Source organism: Onychostoma macrolepis, chromosome 05 (assembly GCF_012432095.1).
Source record: "Onychostoma macrolepis isolate SWU-2019 chromosome 05, ASM1243209v1, whole genome shotgun sequence".
NCBI lineage: Eukaryota > Metazoa > Chordata > Actinopteri > Cypriniformes > Cyprinidae > Onychostoma > Onychostoma macrolepis.
In genome coordinates this window covers 6,619,522-6,634,984 of record NC_081159.1, presented here as the reverse complement: position 1 = coordinate 6,634,984, position 15,463 = coordinate 6,619,522, and the positions used below count along the sequence as shown (strand labels likewise).

At 36.8% G+C, this 15,463-nt stretch overlaps 1 protein-coding gene across 1 annotated transcript; it reads right to left on the bottom strand.

Moving 5' to 3' along the window:
- Positions 1-1,034: 1,034 nt before the first annotated feature.
- qsox2 (quiescin Q6 sulfhydryl oxidase 2) lies at positions 1,035-15,251 on the bottom strand. The gene is made up of 12 exons (XM_058777653.1): positions 14,893-15,251; positions 9,218-9,318; positions 7,984-8,032; positions 7,755-7,860; positions 7,479-7,569; positions 6,182-6,327; positions 5,946-6,089; positions 5,207-5,336; positions 4,961-5,083; positions 4,657-4,807; positions 4,245-4,433; positions 1,035-2,995 (listed from the first exon to the last, which is right to left on the bottom strand). Exons 1-12 carry the CDS (start codon positions 15,149-15,151, stop codon positions 2,484-2,486), a joined length of 2,001 nt encoding a protein of 666 aa, XP_058633636.1. The 5' UTR covers positions 15,152-15,251; the 3' UTR covers positions 1,035-2,483.
- Between the last annotated feature and the right edge of the window lie 212 nt (positions 15,252-15,463).

Genomic DNA, 15,463 nt, shown 5'->3' with positions numbered 1-15,463 from the left:
CCAATCAGATGTGCCAACACGGCATCAGACAGATACTCAACCGATAAGAGAAAGAAAAGAGAGAGACTCAGCCTCAAAGCTGCCCTGAATGTCAGATCAGTACATCAAACCGAGAAGCATTTTAAGGCGGCACGTATTAGACGGATGGCTGAAAGACTGTAGTGTGCAAGTAAGAGTTGAGTACAGAGCAGTGGGGCAGTAAAGCAGCATCTCTAAGCAAAGTGGGGAAGAAGGCGCTATGCTTCTGTCTCTGACTCGCTGCCTTTTAATGCTGAGACGCCGACGGGCTACGGCGTGAGTCAGCGCTATTAGAGATGAACTGCCATGTTCCAGTCTTGTGTCTAATATCAACAGCAAAAAAATTATAATAAATCAATAAGGTGCAGCAGACACACACCCTGCGAATGCTGCAAAACTTGATTCCAGCTGTCTGGTCTCTTTAAAAGCTGTGAAACTGTGTCAGAGCCAGGGGAATAAAAAGCAAAACTTGACACATTAAGCTGTCGCTTGAAGAAAGTGCCCTTAAACTTTGTTTCCAGTGTGAAATGCACACCATCATTGAGGAAAATGTCCTCTTCCAGTGTGAAGAGATGAACACAGCAAGTTATTTTACATTTGGAAACATAAGTGCCTGTGCAGACATCTGTTAAGTTGACAGCTGGAGCTCTAGTAATAGACAGAGTTAGTATGGTCACATGCATGATGTCCCTGGGGAGAACAGACTGCAGTCTGAGCTGGTGGGGAAAGGGATACTCCATACTGCCTACTAGAGGGCAGACACAGACTTACAGCAATAGAAAACTTAAATGACCTCCCGGTGTGCTTAGACTTGAAGTTGCAGTTGCACCGTGTTCTCCGGATGGTACATTCGACTGTTCTCCTCATAAAAAATCGTTTAAGAACCACTCTTCAGAAAACCGATCTCAAAATGAAACATTTACATTATACCACAAGTAACAGTATATTATAGTGGTGCTATATAAAACTCAAGTACGTGTATGTATCTGCATTGTTGGTAGATATGAACTAGAAAATGATGGGAAATACATATTTTTATTTGAAAGATAACTTAGTGTTCTTCATACAAAATGCAACAACTCCTTGAAAGGGCAAACTGCATATATACAGAACAACCGCACCCAAAAATAGTCTTTAGATAAAAATATAATTCTTAAAGCACTGGAAATAATAATAATTAAATGCTATGCAATTCACAGCCGTTCATTTGGAGCAGCTTAGAAGGCCACCATTATGGGCACATACTGTCACAACACAGAAGCCGTAGTTTATTAAGAATGCTTTATAAATATTTAGCCTCAGGTCCACGTTAACACTGCTCCATTAGATAGTGAAATAAATATCACAAGCTGAACACATTACAAATCAGTTCACAAACCAAATGCTGATAATGATATTTAGAGTTTTACAATATCAACACATTTTAATTCTAAAACTTTGAATCAAAATACTGCTGTAGTAATGTAGATGTTAAACAATAAACATTATGTGATCAGGAATCCTCTGAGTACACTGTAATAATGGTTTCCCTTAAGGTTCAACATGTATGGTGTGTCTTCTATGAGCTCTACAATAGAACGCATTTGTTTTTACAGTGACATAGACAGAAAAAGTTAAAAGTATAAAATCATTATTGAAATAAGTTCCAGTTCAAAAGAGCCTTTGTAATCTACAAAAAAAAAAAAAAAAAAAACAGATTATCAATAAAGGTTTACTCACTAAATGTGCTCAGTATAACCAGTTACTACAAAGTCTGAAAATTTGAGATTTTTATTTTTGGGAAGAGATTATTGTAGTCATTATAAATCCCTTACTGCTGAGTTGCATCCATGCAACCAATTTGACAAGATTTAAAAAGGGAAAAATAAAAATAAAAAAATAAAAAGAAAGAAATTAAGCTTAAAATTAACTGTAGCTCTTTTTGTGACTTCATATGCAGACAAGACTGAGGGTTCTTCCACATCTGGTCATTGACAGGCAGCGTTTCGTGTCACTGGCTTCTCGGCTAGCGACCTTGAGCAACAGAATAAATCATATTCCCAAGTGTTTTTTGGACCATCAAACAGAATTATGGGGACAGAGTGACTTTCATAGAGAGCGATATATACCCTGTGAGAAACCTAGGATATATTATTTCAATAAAAATCTCTATAAATAATGTAGAATATTCATAAAAATATACTTTGACCTAGGTTGTTACTTTTACTATAATAAAATAGCTTCTCCTGTTAAATCATCCTCTCTGTTTGTTTAGGGTTGAGAAATCCTCGCTAACAGGTGCTTGTTCACAAAACTAGGCCTGATACAAGAGTTAAACTTTCACAAGTTCTTCATTACAAAACACATCACAAAAACATCAACAACAACAAGATCAAAACAAAAGTAATTAAATAAATTAAAAGTCTCCTTTAACACTTGGCAGGGGTTTCATATATTACATTCACCTGATCCACAGTTTCCTGCTGCTATACGTAAGGCCGGTAGTTTCTGGTTTTCCATCTCTTTGAGCGAAAGCGGAAAAAGAAAAACATGAACATGAGGAATACGCAGGAGAGGGCATAGAGGAGCACGCAGAGACTCATGTCCACGCTGGAGAATCCCAGGCCCAGGAACGTCATCCCTGGCCGGGCTTCTATCTGGATGCCGGTGTGCTTCTCTCCCGCACCATTGGTGTCACTCCTCTTCTGATGTTTAGGAGCGCTGTCAGGAGATGGCTTTCGGTTCTGGTTGAGGTGAAGGTTGCTGTTAGGTTTGGTTATGGCTTTGGGTTTGTCGGGAGCAGGAGGGCCTGGCTCTGGTTGGCTGTTGCTGGAGTATTTTGGGGAGATGTTTGAGGCACCGTAGTGTTGTCTGAGGAAAGCGAGCACCATCTGTTCGTTCCAGACATGAAGGCCTTCTTGCTCCTCATGGCATGTGGGACAGAGATCAGGAGTCGGCCATTGAGTCTTAGGAAACATGGGGTCCTCGCTCATTGAACCTGTATAACGAGTGCAGTCAGCTATGAGGGTAACGTCTGCTAGCATGTTTATGAGAAATTTACATTTATAGTTTGGACATGAAAATGTCATTGTAGTTCTTGAATTTCTTCTAGCACATTAATGAAGTCATTCTTTCATTCGTCCTTTCTTTCAGTCCTAATTTTATTCTTTCTACCCTTCCATCCATCCTTCTTTTTTGTTCTTTTCCTTCCTTCCCCTTTTGCCTTTTCCTCCTGCCCTTCTTGCTTTCTCCCTAATGTGTTTTCCCTTCCAGTCCTAATTCCATACTTTATTTCCTTCCTACTTCCCAATATTTCTTTCTTTTTTCTTCTCAATCCTACGTTCTGTTACCATATTTACCTCTTTCTATCACCTTTGCATTCTATCCTTCATGTCTTTCCTCCTTTCTTGCTTCCTGTTCTTCAAATGCCCCCCACATCCTTTCTTACAGTTCTTTTTCCTTTCATTTCTAATTCATTCTTTCTTCCATTCCCTTTTCTTTCCCTCCGGTGCTCCTTCCTTATTTCCTGTCCTTTTATATGGCATCATGTTTTTAACCGTCTTTTAGTCCTAATTCTTTCTTTCTTTCATTCATTCTACCTATCTATACTTCTTTCTTGTCTCCTTTCATTATTCCAGCCAGTTTTCCTTTTTTCCCTTTCTTCTTACACTACATTCAAAAAGTTTGGGGTTGGTAAGATTTCTCTACTGTTTTTGAAACAAGTCTCTTATGCTCATAAAGGCTACATTTATTTAATTAACAACACACTGAAAACAAGAATATTGTGAAATATTACAACTTAAAATAACTGTTTTCTCTTTGAATATTGGACATTATTATATTTATTCCTTTAATGGCAAAGCTGAATTAATCAGGAGTCATTACTCCAGTCTTTAGCATCACATGATTCAGCAGAAATCATTCTAATATGCTGATTTGCTCTAAAAACATTTCTTACTGTTCTCAACGCTGAAAACGATTGCACTGCTTAATATTTTTGTGGAAACTGTGAAACATTTTTTCAGTAGCATTTTTTCTTTAATGAATTGAAAATTCAAAAGAACGGAACTAATTTGAAATGACAATCTTTTGTAACGTTCTAAAATGGATTTAATGTTAATTAACGTCTTTGCTGAAGAAAAAAGAAAAAGAAAAAAAGACTTACTGACCCCAAACTTCACTAATGTATATATTTTGTCACTCACTTATACCTAAATGTACATTTGTGCAGTCCTTTTCTGTCTTACCTGTCAGTCTTGCATTAACCTGGTTGTGTTTTCTCCATAGCCACAGAACTGCATCATCAACAGACTTGACCTGGTTCAGAGACTCCTGAGCCATTTCCTCAAAATGCTTCCCACACTCCTGGCAACCAAAGAAGGTCCCAATGTAGCAGCGCATGGTTTGAAGCACTGCCAAGGGATCATCCTCAAACCCTGAGAAGAAAAAGGTGGGTTTAAATTAATTGTAGCAATGGCGAACAGGAACTAATAGAAAACATCTACCAAATGAATGCTCTGCTTGCTACAGACCAAACAGCAACATATGAAATTATTATATTACAGAATTATTTACACTGAACGTTGCTAATCTACAATAGCGATAACAACGGATGAGATCATCTCAAACTTGTTTCAGAAGGGATTTCCCTGCTCATACCAGTGTTGGCTAGAGCATCGGGTCGGCTGGCAGCTTGCACAGTCAGAACGTGAAAGAGAGTCCAGAGGGAGCAGGGATATCCTCTTAGTGCCACACTACTACCCTGGCATCCAACCCACTGCACTTGCTCACTCAGGTACAGCCCTGAGATCTGAGAATAACACAAACAGAGCACCAGCATACTGATTTATGCTCCTGTCACATACACAAAAAAACAAAAACAACTAAAAGCTTACATGTCATCAGGCAAAAGACTTTATGAGATGTATTATGCAATAAGCTGTTTGGTGGGTGACAGTCTTACCCTCATCTTGTTGTTAACTAAGTCCAGGATAGCATCGTAGGGGATCTTCTCCAAAGGTAAACTGACTAGCCATTCTAGCAATGTCTCGAGAAGCTTCACTACAGATTGACGACCTGGAAATAGCTACAATCAAATGGGCCAAGTAAGATATAACCTTGTAAATTTCAACGCTCTAATGAAAACAATTCTAGTGCGAGAAGACAGCTCAAGTGCAAAGAAAATGTTGTGTTTGGGTTACAATGCTACCTTGGCGACAACTGTTACAAAGTCCTTGAAAGTTTTTAGTTCTTTTCCTTCTAAGGTCTTGTGGGTGGCGAGTTCAACCCTCAGTAGATAATGCAAGCCAGATTCCAGATCTGCCATGTAAACCTTAGACCTGAAGAAACATTGATATTGGTTACCTCGTCTTAAAGTTAAATTAACAGCAAGCAAAAATGAGTGTTCATCTTCTAAACTGCTAAACTGCAGAAATTCGGACAACGTCACTTTTTACAGGAAATGTACACTACTGTTCAAAAGCCTGGGGTTGGTAAGATATTTATTTAATTACTATTATTATTATTTTTACATTTTATTTTAAGAAGACTCTTGTGCTCACCTTGTCTGAATTTATCAAAAATACAGCAAAAAATAGTAACACTGTGAAATACTATTACAATTCACTATTTAAAAAAACTGTAATAACCTATTTTAATATATGTTAAAATGGAATTTATTCCTGTGATGGCAAACCTGTATTTTCAGCAGTCGTACTTACTCCAGTCTCCTTCAGAAATCATGCTAATATGCTGATTTGCTGCTCAAGAAATGTTTCTTATTATTATCAAGTGTTGAAAACAGCTGCTGCTTAATAGTTTTTGGAAACCATGATACATTTGAAATAGAAATCCTTTGTAATTTTTTTTACTGCCACTTTTGATCAATTTAACCTGTCCTTGCTGACTCCAAACTTTTGAACAGTAGTGTAAATATCAATAAAACTCACTTTTCAAACTCTTTCCACTCCACCTGGGTTCCCTGTCCATTGTTGCCAGGCTGAGGATGCTGCAGGGACGAGGTGGACTGTTTCCTGTGTACTCCAGGGAGGAGTTTTAGGAAGGAGGAGAAGAAAAAGCGTAGCCTCTTCTGACTGTTAACACAAACAAAAATGCATCAAATGCACATAAACAGGACCTCTTTTTGATAGTCAGACTAAAATGAATTCAGAGGCCGTTGACGTACACATTCATGACAGTGTGCGTGCCGTTGGGATAGAAGAGGTACGCTGAGGGAACTGAACTTATCCCTAGTTTCTCCATTAGAAGTTTGTCTGAGCTCAATGCTCTCTTCACTGCCAAACCCTCATATGGCATTAGATCCAAAATTACCTAGTTAAAAAGAGCACAAAACATTAAATTAGAGCATTACAATTCTAGCTACATCACTAATTATGCCTGAAGGGGTCATTTAGATCATCCTCTCACCCACTTGTCATTTGAAACCTATGTTATTATCCTTTTTCCATGGAACACAAAAGGAGTTTGGTTTATTGGATTGTCTAAGCCAGTGGTTCTCAAACTTTTTGACTCAAAGGCAATATTCAAAGCCTATCCAATCTAAAAGAAAATAAATAAATAATATGCTCAAAAATATGACGTCAGTATCATTTTTATTGTTTTAGCATTTTATTTATTATTTTGTTATTATAACAAAAAGATTTATTGAGAGACACTGGTTTAAACTGCTTTCTTGTTCAGCAAAAAAGTGCTATAAATGTGTCATGTAGGTTTTCTAAAACAATACAATAGGTTTATGTAAAGAACAGGCATACGCTTCTGTGATATTCACTGAAAATTTTACTTTCCGCTAGTGTGTATACTTCTTTAATATAATATTTTTAGAGGTTTACAGTGTCTATCTATGTTTATGTTATGGTAAAAAGCAGCCTGGACATTGAGCAAAAATTCTCTTTATTTGTGTTTTTGACGACTTTTGTGTTCAATGGAAGAAAGTCATGCTAATTAGAAACAGTGGTGCACAGATCATGGAAACTGAGACGGATCGCCATATTTCTTTTTCAAGAAGTCTTTTGCCATCAATTCAATATATATATATTTTTACATGCATTTGCATTTTTTTCCCTCTAGCTGCACAGCGATTCAGCAGAATTACTATAGTTACCCTTGAATGGACACAATATAGTTAATTTAATATCAATAAAAGAAAATGGCATACATATTGGAATTAAGGTATGTCTCATCTAAAGTGAATGCTTAGAACAACAAATTGCCCACCAGTGCTGCAATGCCATGCTTACAGCACTGAGAAAAAACTCGGTCAGCAGAGTTGTAGTGCATGTGTGAATTTGTGCCTGCTTTAATTATATATAAATGAACTGAAAATTGATTGGCTGATAAAAATAACATTGACCAATAACAATCAGGTCAATTTGAAAAGACATATGGGTAAATTATGACATCCCATCTTATACTGCTTTATGTCATACAAAACCAGATTAATTGACAACCACTTTTCATACCTCTCTTCCAATATAAGAGTCTTCATCCTCAACTATAACTGCAGTATAAAACTCCGTTTTCTTCCCCATTAAGGATAGAACCACCTCAGACCTGCAACAGATGACAAACTCAGACTGTCTCTAAACAGAGAACTCCATTTATGTCTAGGAATGAAGCCCTAAACAGACATTCCTAATTTCCCTCTGAAAGCCGGAATAGAATATTATAAATAGCTGGAATTGAATGTGTATGTGAAGATGATTTAAAATGGGTGGTAATATTGTAGATTTGGGCACCTGGCAGGGTCAAGGGGAGGGCAGCCCACAGGCCAGTCATGTTTGGTGTGGTTTTGGAGGAAGTTCACCATCAACTGCCTCACTGTCTGAAGCTCTCTGTCAGCCCCTATCAGTGCACAAATAAAACAAAATCAGAAATTCAAGTTAGTTCCACAATAATTTCAATCACTGCAACAATAATAATTGACAACGCTTCAATTCTAATCAGAGCTAAAATAATTACACCTACCACGATATGTCTTCCCATAATCATTTGTGGTGTCATGTGCCTTAAAATACTGAAAAAAAGAAGAAGAAGAAATTATTCCCAAATTAAATCTCTAAAACAATAAAACATGTCCTATATATGTACATTTTTACAGTGTCTTAACCAGGCATGTTTCTGCCAACAAGAAATTTGATAAGGGTGTAATGATACATTTGTCTACTGTATAATTACGCTGGTTTCAGGTTTACATGACCTCGATAAGACAAAGATAAGACAGAAACGGCTAGATCGAAAGCACAGCAAAATAGAGCAGAAGGCAGGGGTCTCATTTTTTAAAAGTTAACTTGCCACAGTATAAACGTTCAATAAATACCATAGGAAACATGATGCATTTAATGCATGAATTCAAAGATGCAACATTTCCAAAAAGATTTATACTGTGCAAACATGTGGCAGCATGCTTATTCAATTTAAAAGGTAAATAAATAAATAAATAATCTAAGTACAAATAATCCAGTCAGCTTCTAGAATTGGCTAGTCTGTTAATAGACAACTAGATGACTGTAAATCATCCTTAATATATATGAACATTTTTGATGTACAGCGTTTGGACTAATAAGATTTCTTATGGAAAAAACTAAACAAAAACATGCTTGGAGTACATTTTCTGCATGACGTAGTCTATTAAATTGCCATTAGAACGCCCCATACTTAAAGATGCATGGGCCAAAAATGCCAATCATGAGTTTTTGTCTTATATTTTACTTAGTTAAGCAATATCACACAAACGATAGTGCTGTTTTTGTCGATTACCAGTGCGATTGAAAATGCAATGTTGATTTTGTATTGACATCTTAGACACAATATTATCATTGTCTGTTTTTGCTAACGATAATGGTTCCAAACAAATCTACAGCTGAACTGTTGTGCATCTCCAGTAACTGGAGATGTTACTGAATGTATCTGTATTTTTAAACACTTCGAGTGAGTCAATGATTCAATGACCAATTCATAAAGAATCTTTTTTCATTCCTGAATGAATCAGTTGTTTTAATGGACTGACTTAGTGAATAGCTCATTGACTCATTAAGATAAGCCAAAACTTAATGACAGTTTAAGTTTCAAAATTAAAGTGTTATTTAATTTTTTTTAAAGGGCATCTAATAATTTTTCAATATCGCACAACCCTTGTTAAGATTTACTGTAGAAGTTTAATCTGCTGAAAGAATAAATAAGATCATTTGTACAAACATACCCTGAAGGTGGGGTAGAAGTGGATTCCAAACTCCTTACAGATGTCGAAGTTCTTCTCGTGAGCACAATCCAGAACTCCTATCTGAATGGCCTGTGCCCAGTCTATGAGAGTAGAGAGACATCACGCATTTCAAAAACAAAACAATATATAAATCTAAAATTAAAAAGAGAAATTCTGTCATCAAGTACTCACCCTCACATTGTTCCAAACCCATAACACTTTTATTCATCATTTAACGACAAATGAAAATATTTTTAATAAAACCTGGAAGATTTTTGACCCTCTATTGGAAGTCCATTCCACCAAAACGTCACTAAACTTCAATGCATATGAATAGAGTCCTTTAAACCAAATCTTCTAAAGTCACAGAATTACTTTATCTGATAAACCGACTTAATTAAGGCTTTTATTCAAATATAAACATAGATCAACGCTCCATTCATATGGATTACTTTTACAATCTCTTTCTGAACTTGTTGAAATCAAAGTTTTGACATGATGGACTTTTAATGCAGTGCCATAAATTACCCCAGTCATTAAAAATACGTTCATCAGTGTTTCAAAGATGAACAAATATCTAATGGGTTTGGAAAGACATGAAGGTGAGCAAATAATGACATAATTTTCATTTTTGGGTGAAATATCCCCAAATTAAATCAAGTGATGTACCAAAGTACCAAAATATGTCAATACTTGTTTTCTGTTTAATAATGCTCTTTTTAGACATTTCACAACAGCCCTAAAGAGAAGAGGACTTGTGCCCAGTAATATTTCTTGATTTGTGTTGTAGAACTCAAGCTGACGTCCACACTGAATGTTTTATCCGTACTCGCACCCAGAACAGATGCCAGATAGCCTAAGTGGAGAGGTAAAAGGACCTCTGGCAGGAAGCCTAAAATCATTTGATGCATTACATAGTTTGAGCTCTGACATCGGAAATGTAGATATTAATTCTCTCACATAAAACCTTTGTGAGACGAGATATAGTCATACTGCCTCAAAGCATGATTTCATACATTGCATACAGAGTTTCTACAGCCAGGTGGTTTGTTTTTAACACAAACTCATAAACTGAACAGCTGTAAAATCTGTGTCAGGAAGATGAAGCAGATGGGGTGTGAAGAAGGCAGCTGATATAAAAATGTTTGGATGAGAGAGAGGAGGGACAGCCGGGGCACTTTAGCCCTCTATTCTTCACCTGAGGGTGGGACTCTGTGGGTTTTGGGATGTGTGGGGGAATGCACAGCAGGGTCGCGTCCTCACAATAGGGCCATCTGACCCTCATTGTGAAGGTAACAGCTGGTAGGCGGCCACTCGCGAGCCACCCAGCCGACAGCTTGTGCCAACAAAGGCAGACTGAAAGCATTCAACAGAAGACTTGTCCTCGCAACGTTAGTCATCCAAAGGCCATAATCACCCCTTCCTTCCCAGTCCAATGAAGAGGAAAAGCAAGGCATGGCATTCCAGAACATATATACTGTACCCTGTGATACGATAATGGCACATGCATTTGTGAGTCAACCATATGCTGGTCTAATTTCCACAAAAATACTTTAGCATAAGAATAGGGTAATCATTTAGTACCGCAGTCTCAACATCTGCCTGCTCATTGAAAAGCTGGGATTTAGGATCCCATTTAAGCCTAGAAAAAATGAGCTTTGAGGATTCAGGGGGAAAAAAAGAAGTTACGCCCAGAATTGAATTCTGTCATCATTTACTTACCCACATATCATTCCAAACTTTCTTTCTACTGAGAAACACAGTAAAATAACATATTTTGAGAAATGTCTCAGTGTTTTTTGGAAGTCAATGGTCACCAGAACTATTTGGTTACCAACATTCAAATATCTTCTTTTATGTTATGTTTCACAGAATAAAAGGTTTAAAACAACATAACTGATGACATAATATTCATTTTTGGGTTAACTATCCCTTTAAGATTACTATTTAAGCTTCATGAAACATGAAAAATGGTTGTTGAAATGAAAACTCATTACAGATGTTGGACACAGTGAGAGGGAACTCTGAAACTGAGACATTGATGGTTTAAAAACTGACTCTACCTAATTTCACAGCTCTACCACTTTTAGCATCTTCGCGACAAGGTGTTAAATGCATTTGCCCTCATTTAGATTAAATGTGTCAGTTTACAGTGACCTTTTCATCGCCGTTACCCTTCACTGCACCCAACACAAGTGGCTTCCTCCAGAATACCATCAGTCCTTTTGCTCAGAGCATGGCAGGCACGTAGCACTGCTGTCTAAGCATTTTTATTAGCAATTAGGCCGGTCTTGTAGCTCTAAAACGGTCTAAAGAGAGAGTGACTGTTGATCCCATTATTTATTCAGAGGAGCTTTAGGAGCCACAGCTTGACCAGAGGTGGGCTTTCCCCATCCAACCAGAGCTGCTTACAGAAAACGCTCATCAAAACCAGCGAACAGAAAATGAAAGCAACAAGAGGAAATCTATAGTCTATCAGGTCTAAACCTCTAAAATCAAATTCATCAACACATACAATACAGGAGAAGTTTGGTAGGATTACATATGTTGAGTTTCTGTTTTCAGATCATGAAAAATAACAGAACTTAAAATGCTATTTTTGTATCAGTGTTAACATTTTAAGCTTGATGAGATTGTCTCATGACATTAAAAACTGGGCAAACCAAATACATTTGTTTTAAAGACAAGTTAGTGTTATATTATATAGACATTTTGGTGGTGCTTATATACACAACTTGGTCATGTCTGGATTTAAAAAGGTAGACATATCTCTTTCCCACCACAGGATATATTTAAAATAATTAGTTTAGTCATTCAGGTAAACAAATAAAAACAAACTTTGTGGTTTGACATACTGTAGCTCATCTACCATTTTAAATCCAGATTTTGTATAATTATATTTCATTCTTGTATAATTAAAAGTATTTTTTACTTCTAAAAATGCATGTATTACAGGACAATTTAACGGTTTAGTTCACTGAAAAATTAGAATTTTATCATAACAAACCTGCAAATACTTTCTATCTTCCATCTAACGCAAAGAAGAAATACTGAAATACTATTGTAGTTAGAAGTTAGAATGAATGAGCATTGGAGCATTCAAGCTTCAAATGGATGCAAAAAGCATCATTAAAATTATATATGGCTAATAGACTATATTCCAAATTTTATGAAGTCGTATGACAGCTTTGTGTGACAAACAGACCTATATTTAAATTGTTATTCTCTGAGACTATTAACTGCTGTGACAAATCAGTAAGACATATCAATTCAGTGAGTGATTTGTTCAATTTATGAACAAATCATGGAATGTTTCAGACCAGTTTTGTGAACTCGATCAACTGCTTCATTAAAAAGACCTGACTCAAAAGAATGTCCAAACCATGAATGAATGAATCATTGCTACTTCTCTAAGAAACTTATTTCGAATAACAACTTAAATTCTGGCCTTTTTTTCAAAAAAATCTATCATAGGAACACACTATATTCCAAATCTTCTGACACCATACAATAGCTCTGCATAACAAACGGACCAAAATTTAAGTTGTTATTGTCTGAGAACTTTGCTCTGATGTAGAACCTGCATGTGCTGCGGCTTGTTTACAAGCAGAGGAATGCACAAGCATGCGTCATGGTACTGTTGTAAAAGTGCACTGAAGACTGACACGGAAGAGAAGAAATTGTTGAATAAAGTCATTATTTTTGTATTCTTTGCACACAAAAAGTATTCTTGTAGCGTCATAAAATTAAGGCTGAACCACTGATGTCACATGGACTAGGGATGCACCAAATATTTGGCAACCGGAATTATTAATAACCGAACAATGATGTGACGTGATCAAACAGAGGCGCGCACTAATGCAGCAAACATGTCGGCAATGTGGAGTCATTTGTCCGAGAAAGAGGCAAAAATCATTATATAAGCACCGGCAGCGAGAGACTGTTTAAAAACTGCATCTCATGTCTTCGATAAGAAGAGGAAGTGTGGTTGTTGCTGGTTACTGTATGATGATTGAAATACACTGCATGTATTCAAATATCGCTGCACGAGCTCGCAGCACCAGGGTTCAAATGTGCAAGGAAAAGCTGTGCTGAAACTGTGTTGCTCAGTAACAATTTTATGCTTTTTTAAAATTAAATAAGAAAAGTAAGACAATAACTAAGTTAGTAAAATAATTTAAGTTAAATTGTGCTTTGTTGATATAGTGTCTGCTAGAATGTTAAAAAATGTTCTGTGTTAAGGAAATATTTTTTAATTGTTGTTTTGTAATTGATTTTTTCTTTGAAAAGCTAGACAAAACCGTAAAAAGCACATTTTGGCTATTTCATTTATGCAATGGTGAAAGAATTGGCAAAATATATGGGGGAAAATGTTCGGGTATTCAGACTTCGGCCCAGTGTTTCATTTTGTTTGGCTTCGACCAAGAATTTTAATTTCGGTGCATCCCTAACATGGACTATTTTAACGATGTCCTTACTACTTTTTTGGGCCTTGAACATGTCTGTTGCATTGCTGTCTATGCAGGGTCAGAAAGATCTTGAATTTCATCAAAAATATCTTAATTTGTGTTCCGAAGATGAACGAAGGTCTTACGGGTTTGGAACGACATCATTAATGACAATTTTCATTTTTGGGTGAACTATCCCTTTACCCTAAGAACTGGAACAAACTGATTCGTGAACAGATCATTCAGGCCAGTCTGACTGATTCACTGAAAAGACTCAAAAGAATGATTCATTCACAGTTGTGTCAAATAACAACTTATATTTTGGCCTTTTATCACATAAATCTTTGACATGAATATAGTGCACAAGTCACATGAATGACTAATGCATTTATGGTGCTGTTGTGTTATATTTGGAGATTCATAGCTCAATTATATAAAAAGTATGGCCAGAATAATATTCCACAGAACATACAGATTTGGACCAACATGAGATTTGTGTGACAAAAGGCCAGAATTTAAGTCGTTATAATTAATATAGTATAATTATAATTAGTTTTAATAACTAAATATTAAAAGACAACTAAAAATAAATATACTGTACACTACCTGGAGACATTTATCTGACAGTGTGTGTGTGTGTGTGTGTTGTGGGTGAACATAAAGGCCTTGAGTGCAATGATAAATACAGAAAACAGTCAGCAACAACCGTGGATTTACAAGCAGGTGTATCAACAAACCAGGGATTATCGACTTCCCATGCATGTCCTCCTGTGTACTTAAATCCAAATGCACAAAAACACAGTAAGCCTCATTTGGCAAAGCCCATGTGATAATGTACAAGGAAATACATTTACACCATTTAAAAATAAAAACGAAAATCATTTATTGTAGAACAAGCCAAACAGTAAAAGCAATTACTTATAAATCAAGGCAATACCATGCTTAACTTGAACTATGGCAATACCATGATTACCATATGTATACGTGGAGATGTGGAGATGTTAATCACTGGGATATATCAGAGTATTAGTACTTTGATATACCATGGTATTACTATCACTTTGCCATTAAATAGTAAGGATGACCATGTCTAAATAACCTCTTTCCATAATATTATTTGGAAAAACTTGGGTGCATGAAGTGAATGCCTTAAAACGTTTAAGGAAATGTTATTGTCTTCACCGAGGGAGTGAATAAACAGGAAGATGATTATACAAATGCACCTACCCTTCACGTCTCCGGCCAGCGCTTTCCATGTAGGCGAGTACTGGATACAGTGTCCGCACCACGACGAGTAGAACTGAAGCAGCCAGGCGCTGGAGGAGTTCAACACGGTCTGCTTTAGGCTGTCGCTGCTCAGTATAACCACTGGATCCTCCTCAGTGTATAACCGAGCTGACTGAGCCAGTCCGAACAGCAGCCCCAACAGAACACCGAGCTTAACGCAAAACGCCACGGCCATTGGAGGTGATGGAAGAAACGCCATACAATTTGAAGCCACTCACTTAAATGTATTCTCTACATTCAGACTGATTCTGCTCGCTCCTATGGATGACTACATTTAGTAAGGTCGTGAGTCTTCTAGAGCATCATCACTGCGCTACGACGACGCAGGCGCCTATCTTGCGCATCCTATCTGCGTACGGGCGACGCAGATCATGTACGTGTATCATGTATTCACCGAATAACAATTCTTCGGTGTATGGTACTCTAATATAAGCAAAATTGTTTGAAAAAACAAACAAACACCGCAAATGTTGCTAAGAATTAAATGTATTTCATCTTGATTGTACGGTAG

Bases quoted from the DNA above. Each gene is read 5' to 3' on its own strand.
- qsox2 (XM_058777653.1), bottom strand. From the start codon at position 15,151: ATGGCGTTTCTTCCATCACCTCCAATGGCCGTGGCGTTTTGCGTTAAG. The intron at 6,328-7,478 runs GTATGAAAAGTG...CTTTTTAACTAG, and splicing joins ACTCTTATATTGGAAGAGAG to GTAATTTTGGATCTAATGCC. The intron at 4,434-4,656 runs GTATGAGCAGGG...TTTTCTTCTCAG, and splicing joins CGATGCTCTAGCCAACACTG to GGTTTGAGGATGATCCCTTG.